Here is a 14,681-nt window from a genome sequence, read left to right as displayed (position 1 = left end):
TCTCAAGATAACTTAGTCCTAGGGATGTCTCCATGGAAACAGGATCTTTGTTTTCTGAAATTTTGTATCCTCTCCCTCTGCTTGTTCCTCCCCACCTGGAGTCAGATCCTGACTGTTGCAGCACACTTGTCCCCACAACATATATCGTAGGCAGTTTCACATACAAAAGATTTTTGACTGTAAATTAGGAAAGACTAGCAGCAAAATAAAATGAATTTTCAGAGAACAGAAATCCTGTGTCTTCACAAGTATCATTAAAGATGAGTAACAGGCAGAACACGGAGGGCGAGACAAAGTGTGAAGCACACAGAAGAATAATTGCTTCTATTAAAAATGTTTTAGGTTTTCCCTGACTACTTTATGGAGAAAAATCTGTACAAACAAGGACGAGTCTCAGTTCTTTTTCCCTTTCTGCCAGAATGAACTGATCATAGCTATGTGTCTGACTTCATGATGAATTGTAATCTGTGATATAAAATGCTTGGAACTGCTAACTGAAATCCAGGCCAGCTTTGTAATGATGAACAAGTTTTGCCTTATTGGTATTCAGCTGATTTTTCTGCAGTGACTGATGAAATTTTTCATAGTTGTCCCTTAAGAGAAACAAAAAAATTGCTATTAATTGGATCTGCTATTAGTATTTGCAACAAAAATGCCAGCTTTAGCAAGAAATCGAGCTCCATGTGCAGATCAGGCATGAGGTACGAGGTTTCTGACTATTCTTCCTGATCCTCGTATGATCTTCCTTTCTGATGTACTAGCTAGAGAAGTGCATTCATTACTGATGTTGGGTTTCCAAGAAAGAAGAAAACTCCATCCTGTTCTAACATACTGTGTATGTTTTTGATGATTGCTCTGTATATTTTTGATGATTGCTGTATTATGCAGTGATAATTCATGCTGTACAATTCCTGCCCTTATAATGAGACAACATTTTATTTATTTCCTGTTATTTGCTGATACCGCATTTGAAATTGTTATCTGTGGCAGGATTAAGGGTTTCACTCCCCTTTGCTAAAATCTTTCAAGTAACTTAGCCTATTGCATGCTGTTTCCCTTTGATTCAGGCCAGAGGCATTCATGTTGAAGCATAAGCGTTTCATAGCAGAGGGATGCTCTGCCAAAGCTTGGGTGTCTAGAAAGCTTTTCCCTCAAGCTTTAGTTGCAGTCTCCTGCTGTCTGCTAAACTCTTCCAGCAGATTGAAACAGCAGGTAGCGCTGGTTATGCTACATACTTAAGAGCATTTTAAATTAGCACATTTTATTTACCATTGTGCTTCTTTACTTGCTAGCTATTTAGGTAGTTTGGAGCAGACAGGAGGTCATAAGCACCTTGCTGAATTCTTGCGGTGTTGGTCACACCGAGGTGGTGATGGTGCTCAGTCAGCCTGCCTTCGGTGCATGAGGCAGTTGGAAAGAACAGTGTCAAGTTTGGGCAGGTTGAGAGGTGGCCCTGCAGTTCGGGGTGCCCAGGGGAGGCAGCTGAATTCCCTTGGGAGAGTGCTGCTTTTTCACTTGGCTGTGAGGGTGAAATACAGGGTATCTGGAAGGCACAAGTGGAAGGCAGAGAGCTGGCTGGTGGTGCTCCTGGTGTGGGCATAGCGCTGAAGTTCTGGGAGCTGCTGACTTGACACCCCTTAGAGGCGTCATCTGGGAGGGAGGGTGAGAGGGGAAGCAACACTTACACTGGCTGTGCCACTAAAGAAATGCTCTTCAAACGACAGTATTGCTTAATTTGTTCCTAAATGAGCAGTTCTACATAGGTGCCCCACTTTCTGTAATAGGCTTATATCATTAATTCAACTATTTCTTAGACCATAGAGGCTTCACATATACGAATCATGGAAGCAGATCCAAGAGCAGCATGAGCGATCTGACTACCAGACATAGTGTCAAAGTGTAAACTGATCACCAGGATTTGGGGTTGCAAATAAACTGTCATACACACCCATACCTAGAGACACACGCCCCTTCTCCCTCTGATGTTGGCAGGGCCTTGGGGTAAGGATGAAAGACAGTGATTTTCCTAGAAGTATAAAGCAGGGATTGTCTGTTCAGATTGGACGAATGCATCCATCTTCTTTGTGCTGTAGCAAGGAAGGCTGGAATAGCTGAAGGGGATTGTGATCTAGGATTTGTAGACTTGCTGTAGTGATTCTTACTCTATACAGAGGATCGGGGAGACTGGGGATGCTTGGACTTGGCTTGGTAATCCAGGCAACATTGTCACTTGGGGTGTTTAGTAATTTTATTTGCTAAAACTTTGGGGCTGGAGGGGATGAACGTGCTAATAAGGTAGTATTCCTATAAGAGATCTTTGAATGAAAAATATATATCTGTGAGGCGAGATTAACACGTAATATATTATTCAAGTTGTTTTTTATTCAAAAAGTAATAAATTGCTGTCTTCTCCTCTAGATTGTTTACTAAACGAAGAGAATTTCTCAGTGAGGTGCCCCAAGCACAAGGTAAGAATCCTCTCCTGGATTAGACCCGTTTTTTGCTGCCCTCTTCTGGTATCTAAATTTGGATTAGTAATTTTATACCTGGATAACATCTGTAGTCAGAGATGCTTTCAGATGAATTCTTCTGTGATGTGTGCTTGGGGTATATTTGGGGGGGGCAAACATTGACTTGAGAAGAATACAGAGAGTTTAAGAAGATAAAATAAGTTTTTGCCCTATCTGTTCAGTTGTTCCTTAGATCCTTGATGACTCTTTAGAAAGCCCAGCTTCATTTCCTGTCTTCTGTGATAGAATCGGTACATTGCTCGCTGTTTCTGTTTGAGTGCTACATTGAAAATGGCGGTGGTTTATCTCCTTGGATTTACTGAGGATGCAAGGAAGAAGAAAAATGGCTCATGGAAAAGTTTCAACCAGTTTTTGGAAACATTTAGACTACGTCATGAACCAATGTAGTGATGAACCTGAAACACCTTGTTCTAGTTTAGTGGTAGTAACTAGACTGAGTCCTACCACTCAGCCTTCAATAGATCTGTTTAGTTGTTCTGTAGATCTTTGACTCTTCAGACGACCCATCATTGTTTTCAGTTTTTGGTGATGGATTCAGCATGCTGCTTCTGCCTAGGGTTTGGGCATCCTTAACTGAATGTCCATGGAGCCTGCAAACACAGTGGTGCTAAGAGCTGGACTGCTGTTGCTCTGTCCATATGGAAAGAGAAGACAAGGCAGACAGTACATACTCTCTTGTACATAAAAGCAATGTGATACAGTGCTGGGAATACCCCTCCCAGCCCATAAGGGAGGATACATCTCTGGGAGGCTGTGGATACCAGTCCACCGGTTCTAAATGCTCAGAAGTATCCAGAAAAATGGCTATTCTTGTGGCCAGTTGGATACAACATGAATTGTGCAAGAGTGTGGATGGCATATGCTGGAAAGTAAATGATAACAGGGAAGAATTGTGTTGCTTTCTAGCAGGGATTAGCCTCCATTTAGTCCTTGTCTGCAGATCTCTTCTCTGCCTAGAATTAGACTGACATCTGGTGGTCTTTTGTCTTCACAGATTATCTTTAATCTGTCTTTTGTAAACATACAAGAATTAGTCTCATGTTCGTTTCTGGATGTTCTACCACAATATGATGTATTTATACACACGTATTTAAAATGCACTGGAAGATTCTGGGGGCATTCAGGCTGTTATCCAGAACTGGCCTACTTTTCATCATATAAAAGGAAATAAATTATTCTGCACAATTGTGGAATAATGTTGAAAATGTACAGCAAGCTTAAATTGATGCATTAATGCTACATGAACCTGCAGATCTTGCCAAACAGAAATGGGAAGGATGAGCTCTCCTTACTGTGGAATGCAACTACATAAGTGCTAACCTCTGCCCAACTTTGGATACTTGACTAAAGAGAATAGCAAGGTTATGTCTTTGAAGGCTGTTTTATTTTTGCTGCCCATTGCCTGAAGTATTACAGGGAAACAAAGAGTTAAAGCTTTTCATAGCTGGCTTGGGTCACTGCTGCTGTATATGAGTACTTGCAGCGATGGTGCTCAAACAGTGAAAGGAAACAACCATTTTACAGAATCCAGCCTCCTGGAGAAGATACTGAGCAGGCACATTGGTTTCTAAAGTAATCTTGGGGGGCAGGAGGGGGAAACTGCCAATTAAGTTGATAAAAATTTTATTGCCTCATGAAGTACCTTTAATTTTATTCAAAACTATCCCACTGCAGATCAGTTTCTGTATTGTGTCGAAAATGGAAATCTAACACCAGCAGCCTTTCTTTGCACTGAAGTTTGTTGGCTTTTGCTTAGTAAAAACATGAATCATTTGAAGTCAAGCAGAGTTTTCTTTGCTTGGCTGTGACTCTGCCCTTGCCCTGTGGTTCACTGACCATTACTGGTTTGTCCCAAATCTTTCTGCAGGGCAGAATATAGGATCACCCTGCTCCTTCCATTGTAGTGGCTGGAAAGGGGAGTTCCAGCCAGTTGTGAGGCAGGAACAGGAAGGTTGAAAACCATTGCTCTAGAATGACTGGAGAACAAATTGCATCAATTTTTTGCACGATATGAACATGAGCAATTGAGAGGAAGAAAGACTTTAGATTAGACCATTTAAAACTATGCTTTTAGGTAACACCAGTTTAACATTAGTAGCTAATTAGTAGCTGTCTTAATACCTCATTCTTCTGTTCTGTAGTTAATGGGTGGAAAAACTAACTTTATAAATCCGCTAACACTGAGTAAGTCCCCCAGTATAGTGCCTCAACCTTTTTCAGTCCATGCCTCGCATCGGTAAATACACCTCATCATAATAAGTGGCTCCTGGAGAGCAAAGGTGCTTCTTGCCTCATTAACTGCACTTGACACTTCAGACATAAGCAAGCTAAGTCCAGAGGGACTGGTCCTGCCTTTCCCTGTGCTCCCCAGTGAGCTTTCCCATTTCCTTCTGTCAGCATTGATGCTTCAACCATCCATGTCCTGAATGTGCTACTTTTGCAAAATAGCAGCTTTTATCACAGGGAAAACGCTGTCTGAAAACTAATCATCTTTTGAAGGGTTAGCTTCCTCTCGCAAATCCAAATAGCTGTGTGTCTGCATCGCAGCAAGTGCTGTTGCAGCAGAACTGATGAGGATGCCGAGGCACTGAGGTGGATATAAAGGGGATGGGATACCTCACCTTTTGGTGGCACTGCAGTCTTAGATTGTCTTAAGCCATCTGTGGGGCAATTTTAAGTGATGTTTCTCAGCTTGTTCTACCTTTTTGTGTTAAATTCTGTTTCTTAAAATTAACCAGGCTTTCATATCCCAAACTCTTTACTTTTGCGGAATTGCCTGCTTTTGTCACAGGGAAGACTCTGTCTGAAAAAAAATCTATGTCTGGTTCCAATACTGACTTCTCTTTCTCTCTCTCTCGCTTTCTGTATGTTCACTTTCCCTACCCCTGTCTTCCTTTTCTCCCTCATTTTCTTTTTCCTCTCCCTTTTGGCTTGCTGGTTCGTCAGCCCCTCCTTCCTTGCTCTCTTCCCTCCTTGCAGAACAAGATGGTGAAAGGCAGCCTCAGCACAGAGCAGTCGGAGCGGGGGTGAGGGGGGAAGTGTACTCCTGGGAATGGAAATAAAAGCAAGCACAGGTGAGTTGGGGAGAGTTTCCAGTTTCCACCTGCTGCCTTCTGTGGCTCCTTAACTCCAGTGCCTTCCCCATTTCTGTGACAAATCAAGGTGCTCTGGTGTATATTCAGAAAACTTGTAATAACTGTTTGTTTTTTTTTTTTTCCCCTGCTACCATTCTGTTCAGGCTAGTGACTTCACTTTTTTTGTATTTCCGCAGCAGTTCCTTCTGTTTAGTGGTGAGAGGCAAAGCTTGTTAGCTGTTACAACTGCCTGATTACTCTCCCAGCTAAACCAGTGGCAGAAATCTCCTTTCATATTGCCATGATCATGTCCATAAGGATCTGAAAGTTTTTTTCCGTAAGTTTCAGAGTAGTTAATAGTAAGCTTCTGTATAAATAAATAAATTCATCAAAGTCTCTTAAATTCTGTATGTAAGGAAGAGTTAATGATACTGATGAGTTCAAGATTGTTGTAATCTTGATTCCCTGTTTTTCTGGAAATGTAAATACAGGGATAAGTAAATTAATCTTATCAGGAGCCCCTTACATTCCTTTCAGACCAGCATTTTCCTCTATTTTGCAAACAGACATGGGTGATAAAGGTGGAACTATGTCCACAAGTGGCCACAATTTCCTAAGTTTGTAATGTTTACTCTGGTCCCTTACCTCCCCTCACTCTGGATCCAGGGTGGGCTGTAGTTGCCATAGATAAGGGTAAGTCAGCAGTGCTGTGGAAAGCAGCAGTTGTGCTCTCGTGCCCCAACTCCCCTGCTGCTCTTCCTTCCTGCATCCTCCTTTGTCTAGTCCCAGCATTCATACAGCCACATGTGAACTTGGTGGGGAATTCAGTTTGTCTGAAACTACATTTTGTCATGTTAGCATCTGAGTTGGGCCATTTTCCTAATCTGGTTCACTGTGTGGCTGGGCGAATATCCTGGCATAAGGAGGGAGTAGCACAGAGGTGGGAGTTAGCACCCAGGGAGTGGGATGAGGTTGGGATTTCTTACTTCACTTCCACCAAGTGCATTGCCATTTGGTGGCAACAGGGAGGTCTAAATGAAATAAGTGTTTGGTTTCAAATTAATACTTATTGGCACCCTTTCCCATAAGCTGCAGCCCAAGAAGGCTTCTTGCCTTCATTTCACTGCTCAGTTGCATTTCTTACTCAAGCTAGTTGCTTCTCTTTTTCTTGCAATCATGCAGGTGAAGCTGCTCTTTCATGTCTATTCTCTGAGCTGATTATAACAATCACCTTCCCTCACTGCTGTTCCCTTGCTTCCCAGGCACCTCCCTTACCTTGAAATCTTAGCTGTTTCTTGAGTTAAGTAATTGTGAAGTGCTTTTAATGGCGTTTTCTGTGAAGGATGAGGGATTAATCAGAGAATTATGTTTTTTAGTGCAATAGCAGAAGACAGGTACTGTTTCATACAAACACTTTGTAGACTGACTGCTGACTTGGTTTAGGTCTGCTGTGTTCTGTCATTTTTTTTCATTTTGACAGCATTCTTTCTTGGCTTTGGAGTGTTGTTAAAACAGTTACCATGCAAACAGCATTTAAAGTTCATTATTTAAGTAACTTTTTCCTTCCACGGTAAAGGTCATTTGGATTATTTTAAGCTTTTCTCTTTTCCTTAAAGTGTAACAGGCAATATAATTCATAACATTAAAACAGGATGATAGTCTCACAGCCAGGGCATCTGTTACAACTGTTTAACGCTAGAGAAGTCTTCTCAGTGATGATTTTTTGGGCCATTTCTTTAAGGTGCTGGTGAACATTACTATGTCCCAGAGATCTTTACACAGCTTTGTTTCCTGCATTATTGTCCAGTGCTAACTCTTTTTATATATATATATATATCATAGGAATGTATTGGCTTAAGACCTTACAGGCTGTGGAATCTCTTCACCATGTTCACTGTGTGCTCTAGAAATCTCTCTAAGGCATCATTTCTTTCCATATCCACTTTTGCCTCAAGTAGTTCTTGTGTGAAGATCCTATTTAGCCTCCCCCTTTTGTTGCTGAGAATGTCTTAAAGATCAAGTTCTCCAACCTGACCTTGAATCCCAAAATAAAAACCATGCAAATCTAAAAGATCCAATTATTTTTTAAAAAACTTGAAAAAAAATTTGCTGCATTACTGTGGTAATTAAAGAAGTTTAGAGGAATTCTGTAGCAATGCTGGTAGTACAGGAGCTGCCCTTCTGCTGGCCTTAGTGTAAGATAGAATGGGCGCTCGGCTGTTAGATTATTGGGCTGTTTTAGTCCTGGTTCACTCCTAGGCCCAGCAAGTTAAGAAAAATCCTGCGTGCTGGATAACATCCAGGCAAGTCAGTGTATTCTGTCTCTGTTGCTTCTCTCTCCCTGAGCCAGTTGCCTCTAGAACATTTGGATCAAATCCAGATCTGGAGAGTGACTGTGAGAGTGAGTCTGGTGCTCTGGATCTTGTCCAGGAATGGGGAAGGACTCTGTCTGTGCAGTGAGCCTGTTTCCTCCCTGAGGCAGTGCCTAATGCTCTGGACCGATTCCAGGCATGGGCAAGCTGCAGTTGTACAGGAGCCAGAGACAGCAACATGGCCTTGACACTCCTTCAGCAAGGGCTCACAGTTGCACAGTAATGAATACCACAAAGGTCAGCTGCCTGAACTCTCTAGGAACCTCCCTCCTTTCCTCTTTAGCTGTAGCTCCATGGATTACCCGTCTGTTTTTCATACGTACTCACCTGACTCTTTCTTCACTCTTAGCCTGGCACCCCTGTATGAGGGGATATTTGCAGCCAAGAGGTAGGCTTGCTGGGATGTAATCTAATTGGTGTGCTGATAATCAGAACAACATTGACTTCTGTATCACACTTAGTTAGGGTTCCTGGAGTTTAATTGCCAGCTATGAATGAACATGGGTGTTACGTTGTTCCCAGGCACACCTCTAATGTCGTTAACTGCTTTCCATATGCGTCGCTTATGTTGCGACCTTTTTTCCTTTTCCCAAGCTCACTAGCTGGTGGGGAGGGATTTATCTAAGTTATATCAAAGGGTTAACCTTACTAAAATAAACAAATTGCTTCTGGGCTCACTTGTGTTATGGGAGAAGGGAAGAAAGGAATATGTTATTTCAAGCTTTGCTTTCTCGGTTGTGCAGATTAAGAATGAGAACTGTGGCTTAGAGAAGTGAAATTTTAACTTTGTCTGCAGTTTCTTTTTTGAACTGAGCCTCCACCAACTTAGCAAACTCCTGAAGTTAATTTTCTCACCTCAAGAGAATTTCTGGACAGGGAGAATGAGCATGCCAAGTACTTGGACATTTCCACGTTGGTCTTGAAAGACATCACAAGCTTAGTCCTTCCATGAACTGTCACTGCCACCATAATCTGGCAATTAGAACAAAAAAGCAACAGAAAGAAATATTACCTGACCTCCAATTAGTTTAACTGCAGCTTTTACCTTTAGCTTGTGAAATCTAGCTATTTCCCAAATCTGGTTCCTGCAGCTGGACTCCTGTAATTTTGATACCGGTTTCACTATCTGCTACATATTCACTGACAACTACTGTCGGATGGTAGCGTGGTGACCTGTATGAAAATACTTGGGTCCAGTCCCTGAGGGCCAGCGTGGCATCCCAGAAGCTGTCATCGCATTTGAACGTGCTTGGCCCCTCTGTTTCCAGTTTTCATAGTCAAGACCCAGGAGCGAACATGAGGCAAACGAGCTCCTTTCTGGCTGCTGGAGGTAGCTGTTCTGTAAGAGTGCCGTGCTGTTGTCGTGGCACAGATCGTCCTGTCATCCTGGACCTCCTCCGTAGCTGGGCTTATTTCATTTTCTGCTGGTTGTTAAACTAATACTTTTTATCACATGGATTTGCTTTTATGAACTACTCACCGTTGTGCTTCCATCTGTTTTTAGTCCACAAAACTAAAGAGCTCTTGGTGTTACTGCTGTGGTAGGCTGCTGAGTGGGTTTTTCCGAAGCCTGGGGGGCGTGTTGGCAGACGGAGGGAAAGAACCATTCCAATATCACAGTTTCACTTTGTTTTTCAGGTTAGGCTGTTGAGATAAAAAGCGGTGGACATTCGTGACTGAATGGAATCTCTCCCACTGTGCAGCCATGCCCCCTCTCGACGTGCCTGCCAATGCCAGCACTTCCTTCATAAATTCTTACATCACACTCAAGACTGATGACATCACAGAATCTGACCAAGGAGTCTGAACCAGCTGTTTCCATGGACACAATCTCCATAGTGACAGTGGGAAGGGGAGGGGGAAAAAGGAAACAGGTGGGGGGAATTAAAGAGGGAGGGATAAATATATATATATATAAAGATCTATTTTTTAGTCTTGAAAGACTTTGTTTTAAATGAAAGGTGCGCTATATCCCTTTTGATGCTTTTGATTAAAATTAACAAAAACCCATATAAATTAATAAAACTGTAGCTAAAGTAAATATTAAATCCAAAATCAAAGCAAGGCTCGTGGAGTTGTAACATTTTGTGGGAAAGAATAGTGGAACTGGGAGTACTCCAAACAGGACTTGTCTCCCTTCTTCTTGCTTTCTTTCTCACAACATCCAAGGAAGTTCAATTTTAAAAGGCAAATAAAATCATGATAAATTGTTTGTAGGGTGTGGAAGGAAGGCTTGGATGGTTGCAGGTGATGGGGTGTCAGTACTTGTGTATGTGGGGTAGGGAGGTCATCGTTTTTGAGAAACACTATGTATTAATAGTGGAAGCTTGAAAAACATCTGAAGACTCTTAGGTCATGAGACTCTTGAAGTAAGAGGTAGTTGCTGCTTGCTGGATCCCGTACACCTTGTTCGTGTGGGAACATCTGTACCATGTGGGGGAAAGGAGTATCTGCCCTTTGTGGCAACAACATGCACCCCCAAATCATTCCAAGAAGCTGCCTTCAGTTTTGAAGGCAGGTGAGAGGAAGATATGGTTTACCTGCCAGATTGGGGAACTGGAAAGGAAGTCTGAATGTTGGTGGAGTCAATGTGTCTTCAAACTGATCAGGAAAATCCGCTCAGCCCTTTTTTTTTTTTTTTTTTTGTTTTGCTTTTCCTAAGGAAGAGGGAATGTCAGTGTAACAGCCTACACTATGTGGTTATTTCGTGTGGAGGTTTTTTGTAAATTATGTAATTTTAAAACATTTGGGTTTAAGGAACAACAACAACAACAAATCATAATTTTTTCTTGTTAAGGCCTTAAGAAAGGGGTTAGTGCATCTTTCAGGGGTCACTCTGCCATGGGAATAAAATAGCTGTTTCACAAACAGTTTTATATAAAAAAAGCTTAAAAAAACCAAAAAAACTAATAAACTTCATTTTAACCTTGTCTCCTTTTGTTTTGTGCGAACTTGATTTGTTTAAAAGGACAGAGAGACAGTAATATCTGCTGCTTTTTAGTTTCTTTGCCTTCATCAGTTCTGCCTTCAGTGATGACATTCTGAACTGGCCCAGCAAGAGGAAGACCACAAAAGCTTTTAAAAATTAAAGCTTAGAATTTGTTTGATGTTCAGAGATAACGAGCCAATGAATGGATTAATTTTCTGTTCATGTGAGTTGGTGGTATTTCACCAGGTCACTGACTTCTTTCACTCATAGATAGGATGGTAGCATATCCTAGCGATATCAAATGGTGTGGTGTTTACTGGGAAGTCACTAGAGATAGGGATCTAACCAGCATGACTTGGGTAAAAAAATGGGGTTGATATTGTGGGGAGGGAAGAACTATTTTAAAAAGTTATGTACTGGATGCTTGCTCATCTACTCGCATTTTGGAGTATTCAGCACATAAAAAATAAAATCTATGATAGCTCATATTAAGATATCTATTTTAACTCTATTTTTAAAAGATCAATTTAAAGATTTGGGAGATAATTTGGCAGTTATTTATTTCTAAAAGTTGCTACTCTCACTGATAAGTATTTGGAAAGAAAGGGCAGTCTTCTGCTTACTCCTTTCCCAGTAGCAGCTACTGAAGTTAGTATGTCCTTCTACATTAAGAAATAGACCTGTTGTGATAAATGTCACTAATGTGTCCTGAATTGGTGCTGAAAATATTTAACTGCTGGTGTAGTCAGAAAAAAATCATTTTTAGCATAGTTAATGTGATTGAGTAAATGACTTCTTTTCAACTGAATAAAAATTGTTTTTTTTTTCCTAGTGTCTGTTCTATTCTACCTGTTCTGAAAAAAAAAAAGTTACTGTTATGCATTGATTTATGTTGGTGAAGAATCAGCTTTGTAGTACTATGACAGCAGAGGACCGTGTGGTGAAACTGCTGAATTTGATACTTTTGGCTTTTCAGGGTGGTGTCACGCAGCGGAGGGAGAAGGTTTTTGGGTAATTGGGAGGGAGTCTCAGAGGTTTTCCTTGTGCGTGCTCATAGCAATTGTGGAGATTCAGTAGCTCCTCGTGCACCATGGTTGGAAAGTAGTGGGAGTCATGTAGAGCAAATAAATAAATGGTACCACACTTGACTCCATGAGAAATATTTCTCAGTGGGGAGCGCTTAAAAACCTTCAAATCGGCTGCTGCTTAGCCCCTCATCAGTGCTGTTGTCAGAGGTAAGGGGTGTGCTCTCTAGTAGAGAGAGGTCTTGCAAGTTGGTCATCTTTGTTGGTTGAGTCTTTACAGAAACGAGAGCTACCACGATTTTCTAAAACCAAGCCAGCAGGAATCTGAAACGATGTGTAATGGCTTCTTGGGAGAACCTGGAAATTATCTGGAGCAGTCATAAAATCCAGATGGAAATAAAAATTTCTTTGGCTCAGAAGATATAAAGTGCTTGAGTGGATTCTGAAAGCCGCTATACAAAACGTTTACCAGCTCCATCCTGCAAAAACAATTAACAGCTTGATATCATGGATACCCCAAACTTGAAAGAAAGAAAAGGTTTGGAAATCTTGGCTAATTTAGAATTTGTGGAGCAGAAATGACCTGCAGCAGAACATTAAAACACGGAGATTGTCTCGAGAAGAAAATGAGTGGCCTGCCAGCCACTTGGGAATTACCTGTTTGGATAAGGCAGCTCACTTTCAAAGTGTTTCTCTACACTGTCTGACTCCCATCAGGATCTCTGAAAGGAAGGAGACTTAACACCTGCTTCCCGGGAAATGTATGTGATGGTTTAACAGCGTTTCCAAAGTGCGTGGTTGCCATTTAAAAAGGAAGCTCCAACAACTAACCTGTGAGTCAACACTGCTGAACAAGGTCAAAGAAACAGATGATGTTTTTCCATAAAGGATATTGCAGTGGATTCAACATGCAAAGGATGTCTATCGATATGAGCTGATCAGTGTTCAGCTGGAGATGAGGATAAAGGAACTCCTCCCGCAGGAACTGATGGAGGCCCTGGGATACATACAGCAAGCATCTCTCGATAGCAGGAGCTGCTGATTGATATATTCATCATGGATTTTTATTGCATGTGAAATCTACACTGGGGAATCCAAGGCATAGACTACTGTGGAGTTTATAGCAAGATTGTGCAGCACAGGAGAAAGCAGTCTCGGCTGCCGCTGCAGAAGGTGGTGGCCATCCTTGCTAATCTGTGTATCACATAGGTATGGGTGGGGATTTTACCCGCGTTTGTGATGTTCTTGAACCTTTTGAATCAGTCTTAGAACAAGACAAACTGATGATGTGTAATGGTATTGAAATAAAAAAATGTGAAGGGGTTCAGGGCAGAGCATCTGCCAAAGAATGTTGTACATCTAGTTCATGGAGTCCAGCTAGCGCCAAGCTAAAGAAAAACATGTTTGGTGGGAACGTGCATTTAAAAAAAAATAGTAGTTTGTCAAAATATGGGCAATTAAATGACAGCTCTGGCATTTTGACTGTTTAATGTGCAGTATGAACTGTAATGTACATAAGAACATGTGAGGAAAGATAATACCTTTAATAATCCCTTTAATTAAACTGGTACAGTTACAGGAAGAACATTTTGGGGCTGAGTTGGATATAAACTTTCTAAATTAGCATGCCTAATAACAGTGTTATTACATCAGTAATTACCTATGCTGTCTTGAGTGCAGTGGTTGTCCTGGACATGGTAGAAATACTTGGTAGAGGGACACAGAATCGGTTTGTCTGACCTAGTCCCTGGCTTACCAGAATGACTGGAAGAAGCAGTTCTCTATCTAAAAATGTAGAAAATTGAGTTTAAATATCAGACCTTTGGAAGTGTAACAGGATATCTGGATGGTTGAGGATGAATAAATCATCATTGGTCTGGATTTTTTGTTTTAGTGATTAAAAGTTGTGTGAAAAAGAATAGAAATATAGTACAGGTAATCCAGGTTCAGTTACAGATCTAGAAAATGGAAAGATGTGGCAAATATTTTGTGGCTTTACTGACTTTCCTATGAGAAGTTGAAAGTGAAGTTACAATCTTAGTTTTGGGTTAGAAATCTGTCTATTGTGAAACAGGATGAGATTCTTGTTTGTTAGACATATTCCACAGCCAAACATGTTTGGTTTTCTTGGGGTTTTTGTTTGTTTTTTTTAAGATGGAGCTACTGCAGTATATTGTGAGTCAGAGAATTTAGTCAATAAAGGTAGAGGGCAAAAGTAAGTATTAGAAAATTGTGGGAGACCAGTAACTCTCCGGTACTTTTCTCTATGGCATTGCTGCCTGCCAAAGAGTTTGGCTAATGCATATCACTGAAAAATCACCTCCTATGGATACCCTGCGCTATCAGCTCCCAAACTGACCTGTGCTATTCAGCTAGAAATGATTATGTAAAGCTGTAAAGGAAAGAATGAGGTTGTCCTTATAGCGTAAAGGTCAGTGAAATAGTTGCTGTCGTTATCTCTCTGAGTGAGTGTGTAATTTTTTGCTCTGCCTGTACTTTTGGTCGGATCCAAAAGGTTCGCTCTGTCATCCAGCTGAAAAGTGAACAGGGTGCTGCTTACAGAGTCTTTTTGTAGGATTTAAGTTCTTAAATGGGACCCATATCCTAGTTAGTACCTACCTCTACAGAAGGGAGCCTGAATTAGAGGGAAAGCATTGCTTGTTTGCTGGCTTCTTTCACGGGGCTGTATCGAGAGCCAAGATTGCTTCCCTTTCCTCCTCGTCCTCTAGAGATTTCTTGTAATTTATCGC

The 14,681-nt window shown here is 41.3% G+C and overlaps 1 protein-coding gene across 2 annotated transcripts in view; it reads left to right on the top strand.

Moving 5' to 3' along the window:
* TCF20 (transcription factor 20) overlaps positions 1-11,735 on the top strand; it is a 45,395-nt gene extending 33,660 nt beyond the window's left edge. The window contains exons 3-5 of one of the 2 annotated variants that reach the window (XM_009290036.2): positions 2,419-2,468; positions 5,478-5,605; positions 9,616-11,735. In XM_009290036.2, the coding sequence (XP_009288311.1) occupies positions 2,419-2,468; positions 5,478-5,561 (134 nt within the window). In that variant the 3' untranslated portion in view covers positions 5,562-5,605; positions 9,616-11,735. The remainder of the gene's footprint in view (positions 1-2,418; positions 2,469-5,477; positions 5,606-9,615) is intronic. The other variant, XM_009290037.2, reaches the window with a different exon arrangement.
* Positions 11,736-14,681: the final 2,946 nt, after the last annotated feature.

Source organism: Aptenodytes forsteri, unplaced genomic scaffold (genome assembly GCF_000699145.1).
Source record: "Aptenodytes forsteri isolate BGI_AS27 unplaced genomic scaffold, ASM69914v1 Scaffold284, whole genome shotgun sequence".
NCBI lineage: Eukaryota > Metazoa > Chordata > Aves > Sphenisciformes > Spheniscidae > Aptenodytes > Aptenodytes forsteri.
Note: the sequence above shows the minus strand (reverse complement) of the source record. Positions and strands in the feature narration are given on the sequence as shown.